This window comes from Portunus trituberculatus, chromosome 13 (assembly GCF_017591435.1).
Source record: "Portunus trituberculatus isolate SZX2019 chromosome 13, ASM1759143v1, whole genome shotgun sequence".
NCBI classification, from domain to species: domain Eukaryota; kingdom Metazoa; phylum Arthropoda; class Malacostraca; order Decapoda; family Portunidae; genus Portunus; species Portunus trituberculatus.
The window spans coordinates 5,134,585-5,153,549 of NC_059267.1; the positions used below are offsets into that span (position 1 = coordinate 5,134,585).

Genomic DNA, 18,965 nt, shown 5'->3' on the forward strand with positions numbered 1-18,965 from the left:
TAAAATCACCAAACAGTAACCAGAATATGAAAACGCGTCCTGGTACTGAGGAGATGAAGTGATAACAGTGTGTCCTCCCTTCTTCAGGATGTGCGGGGCTGGTGGTGGGCCATCCCCTGGATACGATAAAGGTGCGCCAGCAGACTCTGAGGAAGGTGTCTGTCCTGGGAGGCATCACCAACACGTTCAGATATGAAGGTGTAAGTGAGAAGTGACATTCAGTTAACGATGTGTCAGCCGTTGCTCTCTCTCTCTCTCTCTCTCTCTCTCTCTAGTTCTTCACTCTCTGGTAGATCTTCCTTACTTCAACTCTCTCTTCATCCTTTCAGTGTTCTAAGTCTTCTCTCATATCTTTTCCCTTTCTTCCTTTCTTCCTTCCTTCCTTTTACCCTTAGATATTCCTCTGACTCTCCATATCCCCACGTCCTCCTTCTCTCCCTCATGTCCTTCGCATAAATCCTTCAGTCCAGCGGCCATTAAATCCTGCGTCCCTTTAAACGCCACTTGAGGAATAAGGGTGTGTAGCGGAGAAGTGAAGGATATTAAGAGGGGTGCGTCTCTCTCTCTCTCTCTCTCTCTCTCTCTCTCTCTCTCTCTCTCTCTCTCTCTCTCTCTCTCTCTCTCTTTCTAAATGGATTTCACTTACTCCCCCTGACAGTCACTTTTACCTCTTCTTCCTTTCCTGCTAAAATTTCCATCGTTGCCTCCCATTCACTTCACTCACGTAAAAAAGAACCATTCGCTTAGCGCCTCTCACCCACGCGGCAGTTTTGTCACTCTTCTGCTTATTTCTTTATCTCGCTTAATATGTTCGTCCCGGCGTGGTGTTCTGGCGGCAAGCGGAGCGTTGCAGGGGAAAACATCATAAAGCACTAATATCACAAGGGACATGACATCAAAGCGAGTTATTAATGCTCTAACACGCAAAGATCATAAATTATTTGCCTCGTACTTTTAAACACGTCGCTGTATTGTTTGCACCATTATCAAAGCTCACAAATGTTTTAATGCTAAGGATGTTTTACCCTTTGTTTATAGGTAAGCCTTGTTGAACTGTCACTGCCACCATGAAATACGACTGCGATCTTGCACTCGTAAGCTCCAATAACTTTCACAGGAGCTCTTAATTAATGAAGACAGGTTTAGATCATACCCGGAAGCATCGGATCACGCTGCGCTCCTAGGCGGGGAAAAAAGAAATATACATTCAGACTTACATACGTACAGACTGCATGTAGAAAACTTGATTCAAACAATAAAACCACAACATAATTTCTCTCGATAGATAGATTGATTAATAGATAGATAGATAGATAGATAGACAGATAGGTATGATATATTGATACAGATACAAAGTAGTGAGACTGAAGCTCTACAAATACATAACGTAATTGAATACAAAGCGACAGCCATAAAACATAACCTGGTGCTTGCTACGCCGCCAACCCTCCATTCCATGCACTCCATGCCGCAGAATCACGGAAAAAGAGAGAACTGCACCGAAAATTAAACAATAAAACCGATCACAGGTGTACTGGTAGGAAAAAAGTCACTGTAGCTTAAATAGAAGAATTCAATTCATCCCGAGCGAGGTAATGAAGTCATGCAGGGAGGCGAGTGTTGCGGCGCGCCACCACCGCTGCCTGTGCCATGACTGCATATTTTCATGCGATTTAAAAGTTGCATATACAAACTAACAGAATGCTGAATATGCTGACATGACATTGCCCAACACAAGTTTGCTTTTATAATGATCTGAAGAGTTATACACGTATATTTTCCTACACTTTGAAGATTTAGTGAGTGTGTGTTGTTAGTCCATGTACAAGAGTAATTTGAAGACATGTATTCATCCAACATGAAAGACAGAAAGCACTTCCAGTAATTAATGGCTGTCGTTACGCAGGGCAGCCGTACAAGAGTAAGCACATTTCTTTCTCGTGATTTGAAAGGTCATTCACGTTGGTATTCTTTAAAGCTTTACTCTCCTTTCCTTTAGCTTGTGTTCTCAAACTTTACTCTGCTTCACCTCCACTATTTCAAAAAGCGAGTTTAAATGTACACGAGTTTTTTAGGGTGTTTTTACGGTTCTAGAGGCAGAGTGACGAGATTTCTACATCATTAACTGGAAAAACACTCTTGAAAACCCCGCTAATCATTTCTGTGGCCTTAGAAAATAGTCGTGGTGAGAGAGCAAAGCGTTTCTGGATACGGATCTTTTTCTTTCACTTTCCTTTTCTTATGATTTGTTATTCCATTGTCTTCCCCCATTACTCTTTTCCCTTTCGTCCCCGCGCCGCCCTGCCACCCTGCCGCCCTACGACCCCACCACCCTGCATGCTCCCACAGCCCCACTAACTCACATTCTTACCTCATTAAAGCGTGTAGTGTGGCAGCGAATAGGCCAACACCAGCGCTACCTAATTCTGTTTCCACGCGCTGAAAGTTGCGCATGAAACTTGAAGAGGAAAAAGAAAGGGGGAAAAAAAAAGAAGGGAAAAATTAATGGTGCTTAAGTCGATAACTTCAACATTTACTTTCCTCATGAGTTTTATTTTTCTTAGTCTGCAAGTGACGCTTATAAACTTTTGGCCGTGTCCCTTTTTGCCGCGGTAATTTGGTGTCCCAGGCCCGGCTGAGTGGTAGCGGTGGTGGTGGTGGTGGTGGTGGTGGTGGTAGGGTGTAGTAATGATGATTATGCTAATGATGGTGATGATGATGATGATGATGATGCAGAAGTGAATAACAACAACTAGTAGTAGTAGTAGTAGTAGTAGTAGTAGTAGCAGTAGCAGAACGACAACAACAACAACAACAACAACAACAACAACAACAATACAACCACCACAGCATAAGCAGCAACAGAAACACAAAAAAACACAAATTAAATATATCCACAAACCACACCAAAAAATTACAACACACGCTAATTTAATCAACTCCTTACTTACCCTCTCTCTCTCCCTCCCTTCTGCTACTCTTTCAGGTTCGCGGGTTCTACAAGGGCATGGGATTTCCTTTGCTAGCCACCGGAACTCTAAACGCGCTTTTCTTCGGTGTCTATGCTAACACTCTACGGCTCATCTCTCCGGGGAAAGACAAACCCACCTATGCGCAGATTTTCGTGTCAGGATGCGCTGGTGGTCTGGCGCAGCTCGTGGTAGCTTGTCCTGTCGATCTGGTGAAAATCAAAATGCAAATGCAGATGGGTATGTATATGTAAAGTGTTGTTGCTGCTGCTGCTGTTGTTGTTGTTATTGTTATTGTTGGTGTTTTTAGCTTTTGTTTATGTTAGGTGTGTGTGTGTGTGTGTGTGTGTGTGTGTGTTTTGGGGTATGTGTTGTTTTATGTAGCAATATATTTTTTCCTATTGTGCTGATGGAGGCAGGTTACCGTGTTTGGATGTATATATGAAACAGACACACACACACACACACACACACACACACACAGAGAGAGAGAGAGAGAGAGAGAGAGAGAGAGAGAGAGAGAGAGAGAGAGAGAGAGAGAGAGAGAGAGAGAGAGAGAGAGAGAGAGAGAGAGAGAGAGAGAGAGTCATAAATTGCTAGTTTCATAAATGGGTAAAAAATGATAAAAAAGTTGCAGAATACTAAATCTGATCCTTTTTAGATTTATGGTAGGAACTATTGAATTTGCATACATTAATATCACTACTACTACTACTACTACTACTACTACTACTACTACTATTACTACTATCATTATTATTATTATTATTATTATTATTATTATTATTATTATTATTATTATTATTGTTATCATTAATACTGTTGTTGTCATGTGGCTGTTGTTTGTACGTTATTTCTTATCTCTGCTAATCTCTTATTTTTCTTTCATCAATATTTGCATCGTTTTTCATACAGAGGCTTATTCTTATCTTATTCGATGATGTTGTCGTGCAGTCAGGCATTGGTAAGCAGTGGACAGTTTGAAAATAGATGCAGGTTATCGAAACGCCATCCTGCTAATATAGGAACGGTAGATAAGAAAGATGATGAATTGACCACCACCACCACCACCACCACCAGCACCAGCAACAACAACAGTAACAACAATAACAACAACAAAAACAGCAGCAGCAATAACAACAACAACACGAGCCACGAAGCAATACCAGGCTCGCAAAACCTCCATCAAATGTAATAACTACAACAGCAATGCAGCAACTATACGCGTCCACCACACACACACACACACACACACACACACACACACACACACATACCCTTATTGTGCACTACATTTACCTAACACACACACACACACACACACACACACACACTATCACTTCACAGCATCCCTCTCCCGTTTTCCTTCACCGGGTACTATTTCCAGCGTCACGCACTACCATTCACCCTAAGCACCTTCCCTAAACCCTTCACCGTCCCATGATTGCCTATTATTCCTGGATAGACTCTCTCTGGGTATATCTGATTGATCCTTGCCCGGTGACAGGTAGCAAGATATAACCCTCTAAAATCTAAATTGACTCGCGTTCTACCTGTGTTTCCTGCAGGGGTGGCCGAGGGGAAGTGGGGGAAGACCATCGGGCATGCGTACGCTGGTCCCATGTCCTGCCTGAAGGATCTCTACAGAAAAGGAGGCATAAGAGGATGCTACGCTGGGCTAGGATCTATGGTGGTCAGGCAAGTGATGATGATGATGATGATGAAAGAATGAATGATGAAATGATTACTTTTTAGATCTCATTGAAGACAGGAAGCACAAAATGACGGAGATTGTGTGTGTGTGAGAGAGAGAGAGAGAGAGAGAGAGAGAGAGAGAGAGAGAGAGAGAGAGAGAGAGAGAGAGAGAGACAGAGCAGGTCAGGCTGAGTGAGTGAGCAATCAGTGGGGAGGTGATGAAAGGATAGGTAGATTCATGAAAATAGATAGAGATAGATAGATAGATGAAAAATTGAGATTGACAGATAGATAGACGGACAGATAGTTTATCAAAGCCACTTAATACATTCAAAACACCCCAAAAATTATCCAGCGTTTTCTTGATTTCCTCCTCAGACCATTTCACTTCAACTCAAATCAAAATAACGTCACTTGTAACATTATAAACACTAACCATTACTCTTTCCTACTTGACAACCACAAACATATTCTCTCTCTCTCTCTCTCTCTCTCTCTCTCTCTCTCTCGCTTCAACTCGTAAACTCACGCCTCTGTGTTTCCATGTAAATTAGGCCAGAGGAAGGAGTTGAAAAAATAAGTATCTATACCCTTTTTATGCAAAGTTGGAGTCCCAGTTCTGGAGAGCCAGCCACGAACAGCACGCAGACCAGTGTTGAAGGGCTGCGACAATGTGTGTTGTGTTGTGTTGTGTTGGGAAGCTGTGGTGAATGACAAGGCTGACAACACTTTGGTGAATGTTGCTTGTTGCTGTGGCTTGTTTGCTAGGACGCCTCCAGTGCTTGATGATGATGATGATGTTGTTGATGATGATGATGGAAGAAGTTACTGAAATGGAATGTTGATTGAATAAAGGCATGTATGAGGAAATAACATGATATCAGCTGTTTTTTTGTTTATCTTATTCATTTGTTTATAGGTTTGTCAAAGATGCACAATGGAAAAAGAATAATAACGGTGAACTAAATCAAAACTCACTAAGGAAAGGAATGAATGAAGAGGCGATTATAAGCAATAAAGAGGTGGATAAAAGTAGATAGACACAGGTAGATGAATGGACAAAGAAAGAAAAACTAGGCTACAAATTTTGATAGCTGAAATATACATGTAGAGAGAAACTTAAGTAGATAGGTAGATAAACACGGATAGATATAAAGATGAAGGACGCACAAACACACACACCTGCACACACAGCATTCCTCATACTCAAACACTAATAAAAAATAAATAGATACATAAACACTGATAAGAATAGAGTTAAAGGACACACACACACACACAGATACACACACGCCCGGTAGCTCAGTGGTTAGAGTGCTGGCTTCACAAGCCAGAGGACCGGGGTTCAATTCCCCGGCCGGGTGGAGATATTTGGATGTGTCTCCTTTCACGTGTAGCCCCTGTTCACCTAGCAGTGAGTAGGTACGGGATGTAAATCGAGGAGTTGTGACCTTGTTGTCCCGGTGTGTGGTGTGTGCCTGGTCTCAGGCCTATCCGAAGATCGGAAATAATGAGCTCTGAGCTCGTTCCGTAGGGTAACGTCTGGCTGTCTCGTCAGAGACTGCAGCAGATCAAACAGTGAAACACACACACACACACACACACAACATTTCTCAAAGCTAAGCACTAATATATACAAATAGATACATAAACACTGATAGGAATATAAATAAGATCATACGAACATACACACACACACACACACACACTGTTCTAAGCTGCGGGTGTTAGGCGGACTTGCTGCAACGCTCCTGAAGAGACTGAGGGCGTGGCAGGGAAGGGAGGGGTAGGACGGAGCAGGGAGGGGCTGGGAGGGACAGGAAGGGCTGAGCTTAACGCCGTGACTCTTACAGGGACGTGCCTTCGTTCGGGAGCTACATGGTGCTGTATGACTCAATGATCGCCAGTATTTCAGGCTCAGAAAAGAATGCAAATACCGGAGTCTTGATATTTTGCGGTGGAATGGCAGGTAGGGTCATTACAGCTCCCTTTCCTTCTTAGAGTCTTCAGTGTTTAATTTTCACCTCCCTTCCTTTCCAGAGTCTTAAGTGGTTTCTGTTCTGGTTTTGCTCCTTTTCTCTTCCTTTCCAGAGTCTTCAGTAGTTTTTGTTCTGTTTTTACTCTTTTTCTCTTCCTTTCCAGTCCTCAGTATTTCCTATTCTCCCCTATCTTTCCTTTCCTTCCTTTCCAGAGCTTTTCAGTACAGTCTGTTCTTCTCTTCCTCTCTTCCTTTCCAGAATCTTTATTGCTTCTTGTTCTTTATTTTTTTCCCTCTTTTACTTCCTTTCCGTTCCTTCCCAGTCTTCAGTACCTGCTATTCTCCGTTTTCTTTTCTTCTCTTTCTTCCCATTCTTCACTTCTTCCTATTTCCCCTTTTCTTTCCTTCCCTTCATTTCCATAATTTTCAGTACCTTCTGTTCTTTTCCTTTTCGTTTCTTCCTTTCCAGAGTTTTCAGTACTTCTTATTTATTATCTTTTCCTTCCTTTCAAGAGTATTCCTTGATTCCTGTTCTGTTTTTACTTTCCTTCCTTTCCTTTTCAGTCTTCAGTACCTCCTACTCCTTCTTTACTTTAACGTCCCCTACCACTTTTCCTCATTTCCTCTTTCCCATTTTCTCTGTCTCCTATTTCATCACCCTCCATTCTCCTAGTTTGATTAATTTTTCTTCCTTCCTCCTTTTTTTTTTTTTTTTTTTTTTTTTTATGGTTGATCCTCTTCCTTGTCTCTCTCCTTTACTTCCTTCAGTCTTTCACTTCTCTTCAGTAACCGTTCCATACAACAATAGGAACAGTGAAAATAGTGAAAGCAAAACAGCAACACGGTGAAAATAAAGCAAAAATTCACTAGGAAAGGTAAAAAAAACATGTAGGTGAAGGGTAACGAGATTTAATTAACTGCCGTCATAAACACATGCGGTGAGAGATGCGTCATTCACTCGATACCTCCCGTTACTGTCTGTTAGCGGCGCCTTCACAAACCTCGTAGAATCACAGTTCAATCTGCACCGCGCCATTTTTCACCAGCGATCACAAGGCAACCCAAGCTAAAGACGACGAAAACATGAAAAAAAATAAGATAAGGAGGAGTTTTTCAAGACATTTATCACATTTTTGGGCCTGATTCTCTCGGACCTGTATAGGAACTGGTAACTAAGTAGGCCTTATATTTTTTATTCTATGTTACCCTTGGCCAGCTTTTCCCTATTACATAAAAAGTAATAAAAAAGAAGGTTAATGAGTTTTCAAGAATTTATTACATTTTTGGGGTTAATTCTCTCGGACCTGCAAGGGGACTGGAAACTAAGTGGGCCTTTTTAAAATTCTGTTATCCTTGGCAAGCTTTTCCCTTTTGCATAAAGAAGTAATAAAAAAAGAGATAAGGAGGAATTTTCAAGACATTTACCACATTTTTGGGGCTAACTCTAACGGACCTGCAAGAGAACTGGTAACTAAGTGGGGCTTTTTATTGATATGTTTCCCCCCTCTTACATAAAAAAAAGTAATAAAAAAAAGAAAGATAAGGAGTTTTCAAGACACTTATCACATTTTGGGGGTAACTCTCTCGGACCTGCAAGGGGACTAGTAACCAAGTGGGCCTTTTTTTTTTAATTCTGCTATCTCTCACCAACTTTCCCCCTGTTACATAAAAAAAAAAAAAAAAAATAGAAACACGAACCTCTTACTGCTCTCTTAGGTGCTTTGAAGGGATGAAATTGACTACTCGTGTCATTACAATATTCGTGAGTGCATGCAGGTCGCGTCATTACTGCCATTACTGATATTGAAAAGGCGAGTTGAAAGAGTATCGTTAAGACAGAGGGAATGCGGTGCTTTTGCTTCTATTCAATACGCTGCGGGACTAATCACTGTTATTGGTTATTATTCAGTGCATCATTAACCTCGTGAACGCTAATGAGATGAAGTGAGGTGAAGTGATCGTGTCTGGTTTGTCTTTTGTTGTGAGGTTATTGCCCGTTTTGCTAAGCTCCGATGGGTCCTTTATGGCTACAAGCTTGAAAATTGCATCTTTCGGTTTTTTTTTTTTTTTTTTAATCCTTTTTTTTTTCGTCTTCTCGTCAGTTTTTTCCTTTCCTCCACGCTTTTATCCGAACGAGAGTAATGAAGACTACTCGTAATTTGTCGAGTTAATGAGGTAAACACAGATAACACTGAATAAAAAACCTCTAAACTTGTAAAAAAAAAGAAAGTATAAGATTAAACCGTACAAGGACACGATAAATTCACGTCATGACCAAATTTGTCGTCTTGTCTAATTTACAACCACTTATTTTTAACTTTTCATTTTTTTTCTATTTATATTTAACGTCATGACAAAGCTTCCCAATGATAATAGCAAGGATGGATGATAAAAATGATGGTGGTGGTGGTGATGATGATAATGGTGATGATGGTAAGTGCTGTGGCCTTCTTTGTTGTCGCTTCATTAGTTCACGTCACTCACTTCACGTCTTCATCTTATCTTCCCATCTTCCATTTTTCAGCCCATTCAGTTTTTATCTATATCAATGTTGTCAATCCCGTGCTTACTTCACCATTTCCTTTAAAAGTCCTTGATTAAACAACTACTTCTACTACTTTTACTACTACTACTACTGCTACTACTACTACTGCTACTACTACTACTGCTACTACTACTACTACTACTTCTACTACTACTACCACCATTATTACCATCAACAAAACCCATTGCCACTGCTTCTATTAATTCGTCGCCAGTGATAACAACAATGGCATGATTAATTACTGTAAGATTGAATTAGGTACTAACAGCAAAGGAGGAGGAGGAGCAGGAGGAGCAGCAGCAGGAGGAGGAGGAGGAGGAGGAGGAGGAGGAGGAGGAAGAGAAGGACGACTAAAAGATAGGGATTTGGAAGAGAAGAAATCCTACCCAACCTAACCTAACCTAACCTAACCTATCCTATCGTAACCTAACCAAACCTAACCTAACCTAATCTAGCCTGACCTAAACTGACCTTACCTGTTCTCGTGGTAGGGACGTAGTGGCGTCTGCTATATACGTCACGGTGTATGAGGCGACCGTGACCAAGTCTTCTGCTCTGTCCAATGTTTTCTGGGGCGGAGTGGCAGGTAAGTCTCCGCTGCCTGAACTATGGTAACGAACGGCCTTGTTTGATTGAAAACGCTTTGCTCTCTCACCACGGCTGTCTTCCAAGGCCACAGAGACTAAGCAGGTTCTCATGACTGTTTCTCCTCTTCACCTCTTGATTGCCCTTTCGCTATTTTCGTCATCTATTGCTATTTTCGTTACTCTCGCTACTTTAATCTTTTTTTTTTTTGCTAAGTGCAATGTGATATACGGTATTCCCGCTATTTTCGTTATCTTCTTTACTCTCGAGACTTTCGTTATCTTCGCTACTCTCAAGACTTCCGTTATCTTGGCTACTTTCAAGACCTTCGCTATCTTCGCTATTTTAATAATCTTTTTTTTTGCTCAAAGCTTTATGATATTCGCTTTTTCCGCTACTTTCGTTATCTTCAATACCTTCGAGACAAACTTTTCGCTGCTTTCCTTATTTTGATCACTACTTTAACTGTTCAGAACAATGCGACACTCGTTACTTTCGCTACTTTTGCTATTTTCACTATCTAAAAACACCTTGAATGCTTAGAACACTGTACCGCTCGCTACTTTCCCTAGCCTCACGCCAGAAGCATTTAAACTTTTCTTTGATCCCTTTCGTTCATTGATTCGATAAAAACACTCCTTCAACTATTAAAAAGTATAAATTCACTTACTAATCATAAAGCTACAAAAAGATGAAGGATTTAAACCATTCTTCACTAACTTCTACTCCCGTTACAACACCGCGTCCTTTAGCATTCAACTCTATGGATGAACAATGCTAAACATGAACAAAAACTCAAATGAAACTACAATTATTAAAGAATTCGAAATAGATCCTCATTCTCACTCTTTTTTATCACTGCCTTTAAAATTATACAATATTCTGGACGTTAACACACTCAAAAAACCCTGAAAAAGATAATTTTCATGGCCACACAGAGAACTAGCTGGGTTTTCAAGACAATTTCTTCTCTTGTTAAGCTAGAAAACTTGCCAATCTATCAATTGAAACAAAAAAAATCACCCTTAAGCCTTTCAGTACTGGGACGCATTTTTACCATGACTTTGTGTACGATTAGACAATTTTATTGGCATTAGAAAGGGTCTATGTGGGTCAGAAGGTTAATGACCACAGTCTTCATTATTTTAATCCCCCATATGAGTTTGTGAAGCTGTATAAAATCATCAAATAGTAACCAGAAGGAATATAGAAACATGCCATGGTATTCAAGGGGTAAAAAACATGAGTATCTTCAACTGGAGCCTTTGGAAAGCAATGATGGTGACAGAGCAAAGCGTTTCAGAATACGAGATCACTGACTCCTTTAGAATCACAATACATGCAATACATCAACAATGTTAAGGTTCAAAGGGGTATTAGTGAATGGCTTAAGGCTTCACGATTCTACAAAGGGAATACAAAGATTAGTGAAGCAGCTCAGCCTGTGTATAACTACGATGCGATTACTGAGATGTCAAGAGTGTGGTGGGGAACTACAGGTGTGGTGGTGATGGTGATGGGGTTAATGGTGATGGTGGTGATGGTGATGGGGTTAATGATGGTGGTGATGGTGATGATGTTGATGGTCGATGGTGGTGATGGTGATGAAGTTAATGACTACCACCAATGGTGGTGATGTTGATTTTCGTACCACCACCACCACCACTGCTACCACCACCACCACCACCACCACCACCACCACCACCACCACCACCACCACCACCACCACCACCACCACCACCACCACCACCACCACCACCACCACCACCACCACCACCACCACCACCACCACCACCACCACCACCACCACCACCACCACCACCACCACCACCACCACCACCACCACCACCACCACCACCACCACCACCACCACCACCACCACCACCACCACCACCACCACCACCACCACCACCACCACCACCACCACCACCACCACCACCACCACCACCACCACCACCACCACCACCACCACCACCACCACCACTGCACACCACCACCACTGCCACCACCACCACCACTACCACCACCACCACCACCACCACCACTACCACTTACCACCACCACTACACTACCACTACCACCACCACCACTGCTACTGCTACACTGCTGCTACCACTGCTACCACCACCACTACTACTACTGCTACACTGCTACTGCCACCACCACTACCACCACCACCACCACCACCACTACTACTACTACTACTACTATTACTATTATATTCAGCTCTTTTTTTTTCTCTTTCTTACTCTCACAATCCTTCATTATAATTATTTTTCTACCCGAGGCGCAGACTTCATTATCATCACCATTATTGATTCTTCTATTCATCTTAAAGGCTTAGAAGAAAACCCACCGTCTGTCGTTAAAGCTAAAGTGAATTCCGTAAAGCTCAGGGAGAGAAAAAAAAAAAAAAATGAAACGGCCATCAAAGAAAATGTAAAATGTTTTCTCTTTTTATGAGTAGCTCTTTTATTTTCAATTTCTTTTTTTGCTCATTGGTAATGTTGTCTCTTTCAAATATTACGTGTTTTCTTTTCTCAACTCCACTTTTCACTAACTTTTCCCCACTGCTTTGTTGACATTTAGATCATTACCAGATACTTATATAGTCAGTAAGGAAGATTACCTACAGTAGCCTTATCTCTTCATGGCTACGTAACTATATAAGACACTGTAGGACAAAAAATGCCTAAAATATTGTCAGTGAAATGGATAATTATTGCATGTTTCTGATTTAAGCCCTCCAGTATCATGCCGCATTTTCATATTCATTCTGCTTACTCTTTGGCGATTTTATACAGCTTCAGAAACTCATGTGGGGATCAAAATAGTGAGGACCCTGGTCATTAATCTTCTGACCTACATAGACCTTTCCTAATGCAAATAAAATCGTCTAGTCACACACAAAAATCAAGGTAAAAATGCGTCTCACTACTGAAGGGGTTAAGCTTATCCATTTCCAATCTCCAATAATTCTAATACTTCATATGCTTGGTAACGCAAAAAAAAAAAAAAAAAAAAAAAAAAAAACAATCAAAATTAAGTAATACCTTCTTATTTTCCTTCACTTTTCCTTCCCATCAAAAAGAAAAACTGGATTATTTCCTTTACTTTCCTTAACTTTTCCTTGCCTCAATGTTAATATTTTCCTGTACCTGCTGCGCCTGCTTCTGTTCTCTGTGTTTCCTTCCCTAGGTGTGCTGTCCTGGGCCTCCATCCTGCCCCTGGACGTGGTCAAGTCGAGGCTACAGGCGGACAATCCAACGAACCCTCAATACAAGGTAACACACGAAGCACCACTTGAATTCTTTATCACCGCTCTTGGTTTTAGCGGCCGGGACTAGTGGACCTTTTCTCTATTATAATTTTGTTGGGTGGTGTCTCTCCGATAGAGGACAAAACAGTACTGGGTAAGAAAAAGCCCCAGTCAGCCCCAGTACAAGATAAAACATAGCTTTAATTGTTTCTCTTCATATGACTTCATTTCCAGGTCAGCCTCTCGAGTTAACTTCTTCCGTCTGTCTCATTTCATTGCCTCCTCTTCTTTTAGTCCACGTTTTCTCATGTCACACTTCAGGACGGCATGAAATAACCCTACTTACACCAGTACGAGATGACACAGTTTCACTAACACCAGTATTAGGTAACAGACAGCTTCATTCATCCCGGTACAAGATAAGGAACACAGAAAAGGACAGCTAAACACATTTATCAGGTATATCTTATCACTGTATTCCCTCAAGTCAGAACCACAGCACCACCACTACAACATCACAAGCGTTTCAGACATCTGGGAGCCTCACTAGTACTAACAGGTATGCTAGTAACTTCCTCACAGATTCACAGGTAGATCTGAGAAACATACAAACACACAAACACTATTCTACGCAATTTCTACTAGGTCGTGAAAAGCAAAATCTTTCTAAATACAACGATACACAAAATATACGAGTTCTCCATTCAACGCAGCGTCCACCTCTCCCCCTTCCTGAACCACTGACGGGTGAAAGAAAACGGAGGTGCGTGAGGTAACATAAAAAATGGATCTCTGGTGCGTGTGTGAACTTGTCATGGGAGAGAGAGAGAGAGAGAGAGAGAGAGAGAGAGAGAGAGAGAGAGAGAGAGAGAGAGAGAACGAAAAAGGGAGAAAGGCACGAATGAAAACGAACATTGGTTGATATTCTGTGTGTGTGTGTGTGTGTGTGTGTGTGTGTGTGTGTGTGTGTGTGTGTGTGTGTGTGTGTGTGTGTGTGTGTGTGTGTGTGCAGGACAAGAAATCTATAACGTTCGTCCTCATTTTTCTTTGTTCATCTCTATTTGTGTTTTTCAAAGTTTTTTCCTCTTCGTTCTTGTTATTGTTTATTTTGTTGTTGTTGTTATTTTTGTTGTTGTTATTGCTTTTTTTTCTTCTTCTATTCCTTCTTTCGCTTTCTGTCCTTGTTCTTGCTTTTTTTTTCTTATTATTGCTTATCTTTTTCTCTGTCTCTTCTTCCTTTCCTTCTTATCCTTGACTTTGCTTTCATTCATGTCCTTACTCTTCTCCTCCTCCTCCTCCTCCTCCTCCTCCTCCTCCTCCTCCTCCTGCTTTCCATCATCATCAACGTCACCACTCGTAATTAAGAAAAATAGATAATCACTTTAACTAAATTTGGAAACCTTCATAACCGTTGTAGAAAAATATCAATAATGGGAAGAAAAACGCGCCCTTAAAAAAAACAACAAAAAACTGAAGATAAGAATGACTAATGAAAGATAAAAAAGAGGAAGATAATGCTGTTAGAACTTCAAAGGAACGAGAATATTAACGGCTAATTAATCCCCCGTAAGAGAGAGAGAGAGAGAGAGAGAGAGAGAGAGAGAGAGAGAGAGAGAGAGAGAGAGAGAGAGAGAGAGAGAGTTTAAAGTATGTTATTAACTGCAAGATTAAAAATAATATGTCAGTGAAGAAAGAGACATATTAACTTTTACTTTTTCTTTTTTTGTCTTTTCCGTCTAATTCTTTCCTTCCCTTGCACGTGTTGTTGTCTTTTTCCTTTTTTTTTTCTTTTTGCTTTATGTCTTTAATTAAATGTTTGCTCATTTTTCTTGTTTATGTACTTTCGTTTTCAGTCTTTCTTATTCTTCTTCGTCATCTCTTCTTTCTTTTACTCATTCTCCTTTCATTTCTCAAACTCTCCCTTTTATCAACTTTATATAGTCTAATCCCTTCATCTTAATACTTTCACACAGCTTTGTTTTTTTTTTTCATTTTCTGTTGTTTTCTCTATTTATCATCTTCTACTTCTGTTTTCTATCTTCATGTAACACCCTTTCTTTTGCATCATCTTGACAAATATTACTCTCACTTTTATCTCTCATCTTTTCTTACTTATGAGCAGACATCTTTATTCTTCTATCCTTCTTGGTTCTATTCACTCCAAACCCTTCGTCTCGTTCCTGTAAACTCTGCATCTATACTCTGTACCTCAATTTTTATCTATTTCCTAAACCCTCTTCATATTTTCCGTATTTCTTGTACCCATGAACCTCTAGCTTTCCTCTTCAATCCCTTCTAACTTTTCTATAAACCCTAAAAACCATTCATTCCGTCTCTATCAATTCTACATCTCCATTTTTCATTTATTCTAAACCCTCTCTCTCTTTTTCCATATTTCTCCTACCTATGAACCCATGTCTTTCCTCTTCAATCCCTTCTCATAATTCTATAAACCCTAAACCATTCATTTCGCCGCTATCAACTCTACGTTTCCATTTTCCATCTATTCTCAACCTCTCTCCCTTTTTCCATATTTCTCCTACCTAGGAACCCATATCTTTCCTCTTCAATCGCTTCTCTCATGCTCTAAACCTTTCATCTCGTCCCTATGAACCCCGTATCTTCAGTTCTTCACTCTGATCCCTTCTCTGTGCCTCCGTCCACACAGGGAACGGTGGACTGCCTGATTAAGAGCTACAAGGCGGATGGACTCTCAGTGTTCGGTCGAGGCTTCACGATGATGTCAGTGCGGGCTTTCCCTACCAATGGGGCGATCTTCCTGGGCTACGTTACCTCCCTGAACGTGATGAAACAGGTGACGGTAGGAGGCGAGCAGGCGGACATGGTGGTGACGTGAAGCAGTGAAGCAATAGTGGGATTCACGAAGCACAGGTGGTGATAATGTGACTCGTGTTCTGAAACGCTGGTTTATCACGAGTATTTCTCCAGTTAATAATAATGTAGAGATTTTGTTCTTGTTAATCTCTCGCTGAAACTGTTGAAATTTTACTGAAATCTGGGTCACTTCAGGCAAATATTTTTATTTTTAATGTAACGGATAGGAAAATGAATATAGGTAGATATATTTAAATAGGTGAGACAAAGAAATAGGAAAATAAATATACTAAATGATAGATAAATAGACAAATATTAGTGAGTTAATAGATAGATAGATGAACAGATAGATAACAAGATATTTACTATAGAACGATATATATATATATATATATATATATATATATATATATATATATATATATATATATATATATATATATATATATATATATATATATATATATATATATATATATATATATATATATATATATATATAGATGTATATGCTTTCAAACACACAGATAGATAAAGTCGTAGATAGTTGAATGAATTGATTTTGGGGAGAGAAATGACTTTATAACACGTTGAAAGAATTGGATATTTGAGGAGAAATGCGTTTGATAAAAGTGGACCACGTTGTAGATAGTGAAACAGTTGACTTTATATTTGTTGACAAGAGTAGACAATGACGGTGTTGGTTGTGAGAGCATTAAAGAGACGAGAATATAATAATTTATCTATTTATGCAATTGTGTACAAGTCTCCTTATCTTTTGTGATTTTTGTGATGAGAGAGAGAGAGAGAGAGAGAGAGAGAGAGAGAGAGAGAGAGAGAGAGAGAGAGAGAGAGAGAGAGAGAGAACTGTTATAAGCTACTACTACTACTACTATTACAACTACTACTACTACTACTACTACTACTACTACTACTACTACTACTACTACTACTACCACCTCTTCTACTACTGAAATAAAAGGTAGAAAATAAAACATTTCTTTCATTAACACATGGTAAAAACAAATGTACTACCACCACCACCACCACCACCACCACCACCACCACTACCACCACCATCACCACTACTACTACTACTACGACATCAGGAAGCAGGAAGGAATAGAAAAGTCGTTGTTAGGTCGTCCTCTGCTCTTCAGCCTCGCTCCATCAATACTCTTTGTCAACCCCCAGGGGCGACAAAAGGTTCCTGTGCCCCCTTGCCCCCCACAACCCCCTCATACCTTACTCCCGCCCCCCTGTCCCTCCACCTCCCATTGCCCTTCCTCTTGTTGTCTCTCGATCCTTCAAACCGAGCGCTCCTTTGTTTCTTTAATCAGGAGGAGAATCTTTCATGTCTTGTATCCGCGTTCTCTCTCTCTCTCTCTCTCTCTCTCTCTCTCTCTCTCTCTCTCTTTGCTGTAATTTTTTTTTATTTCTACTGCATTTTTTTATTTTTCAGAGAGAGAGAGAGAGAGAGAGAGAGAGAGAGAGAGAGAGAGAGAGAGAGAGAGAGAGAGAGAGAGAGAGAGAGAGAGAGAGGAGCAGAGAATGACACCACACATAATTAAAACTCTGGACACAAACAAAAGACATCACACAGCAGCACAATATATAGAGAATAGCAAGCCAGGATGTCAACGTGTCCCTTCTTTCTCTTCACTTGATGTCCCTCCATGTCCCTCACGCCTCTGAATACCAAAGGCCGAGAAAAATAGACAGTAAAAACAAGAACTCTGACCTCTTTGTTCAATTCTATGCTAAAAAGGAAAAGAATACGGTCACTTTCATTACCACAGCGCAGGTTTGACTCCTTCACCCCAATAAAAACGAAATATGAAGTGAATTTAACTCTTTCAGTACTGAGACGCATTTTTTACCTTGATTTTTGGGTGTGTTTAGATGATTTTATTTGCATTACGAAGGGTCTATGGAGGTCAGAAGATTAATGGCCGGAGTTTTCACTATTTTAATCTCCACATAGAATTCTGAAGCTGTGTAAAATCATCATAAAAGTAACCAGAATGAATATGAAAGCCTGTCCTGGTACTGAAGAGATTAAAAGCAAGTAGAAGAAAGATTGTGGGACGACACTAATATATTTTGCAATTTCTAGTCGGTTTAATGATTGGAGATGGCTGAGAGACACGAAATAATGTCCTAACCCCTTCAGTGCTGGGATGCATTTTTACCTTGATTTTTGGGCATGATTACACGATTTTATTTACACTAAGAAGGGTCTATGGAGGTCAGAAGATTAATGGCCACAGTCTTCACTATTTCATTACCCACATAATGTTCTGAAGATGCGTAAAATCACCAAATAGTAACCAGAATGAGTATAGAAGTGAGTCATGGTACTGAAGGGGTTGATAGTTGCTAGTTACAAAGGAAACATGTAACGGAATAACAGTGATAGAGTAATGTATGTTTCAAAACCTTGAGTACAATGACGCGTTTCTATACTTATTCTGGTGATTCTATACAGCTTCAGAAACTTATGTTAGCGATTAGAATAGTGAATGTGGCCATTAATCTTCTGACCTCTATAGACTCTCCCTAATGTCAATAAAATGGTCTAATCGTACACAAATCTCAATGTAAAAATGTGTCCCAGTATTCAAGAGGTTAATCTGCTTATTTTTTTTCCTTTCCTTTCATTGATTTGTTCTTTCTATTGTGTGTGCAAGTAAATATGAGCTTCTTTATGTCTATTCATGCTCTCATTTTTCTATCCATTTCTATTCATCCATCTATAAACTAACATCACTGAGCAGAGATTCCCGCGCATTACTCAATCAAATCAATTCCAGTCGAGGTTTCCGTCCATCGACCCATGAGGTAATCAGTAATGGCTGTGTTTCGAGCGTCAGCGGAAAAAATAACTTACAACTGACGGAGGCGCGCGGCAATTCCTTCGTGTTTTTCATTTGTTGGTACTATAATTTTATTCATGCGTGGAGGTGTGTATGCAGAGTGAGCAATCCCCAGGCGTTATATTCTACAAGAGCTGTGAATAACTTAATTTTTTTTTGCCACTCCGTACCAAACACTTCACTGGTTCCCACGCTCGTTTAATTACATGCAAATTCCGGGGCA

The 18,965-nt window shown here is 40.3% G+C and overlaps 1 protein-coding gene across 3 annotated transcripts in view; it reads left to right on the forward strand.

The window, feature by feature from the left end:
* LOC123503304 (solute carrier family 25 member 45-like) overlaps positions 1 to 16,250 on the forward strand; it is a 33,307-nt gene extending 17,057 nt beyond the window's left edge. Inside the window, exons 3-8 of one of the 3 annotated variants that reach the window (XM_045252971.1) lie at positions 87 to 200; positions 2,987 to 3,209; positions 4,538 to 4,667; positions 6,518 to 6,633; positions 12,971 to 13,056; positions 15,700 to 16,250. In XM_045252971.1, the coding sequence (XP_045108906.1) occupies positions 87 to 200; positions 2,987 to 3,209; positions 4,538 to 4,667; positions 6,518 to 6,633; positions 12,971 to 13,056; positions 15,700 to 15,888 (858 nt within the window). In that variant the 3' untranslated portion in view covers positions 15,889 to 16,250. Of the gene's footprint in view, positions 1 to 86; positions 201 to 2,986; positions 3,210 to 4,537; positions 4,668 to 6,517; positions 6,634 to 9,678; positions 9,774 to 12,970; positions 13,057 to 15,699 lie in introns of all 3 variants that reach the window. The other 2 variants (XM_045252970.1, XM_045252972.1) reach the window with 2 other exon arrangements.
* The last annotated feature ends 2,715 nt before the right edge of the window (positions 16,251 to 18,965 follow it).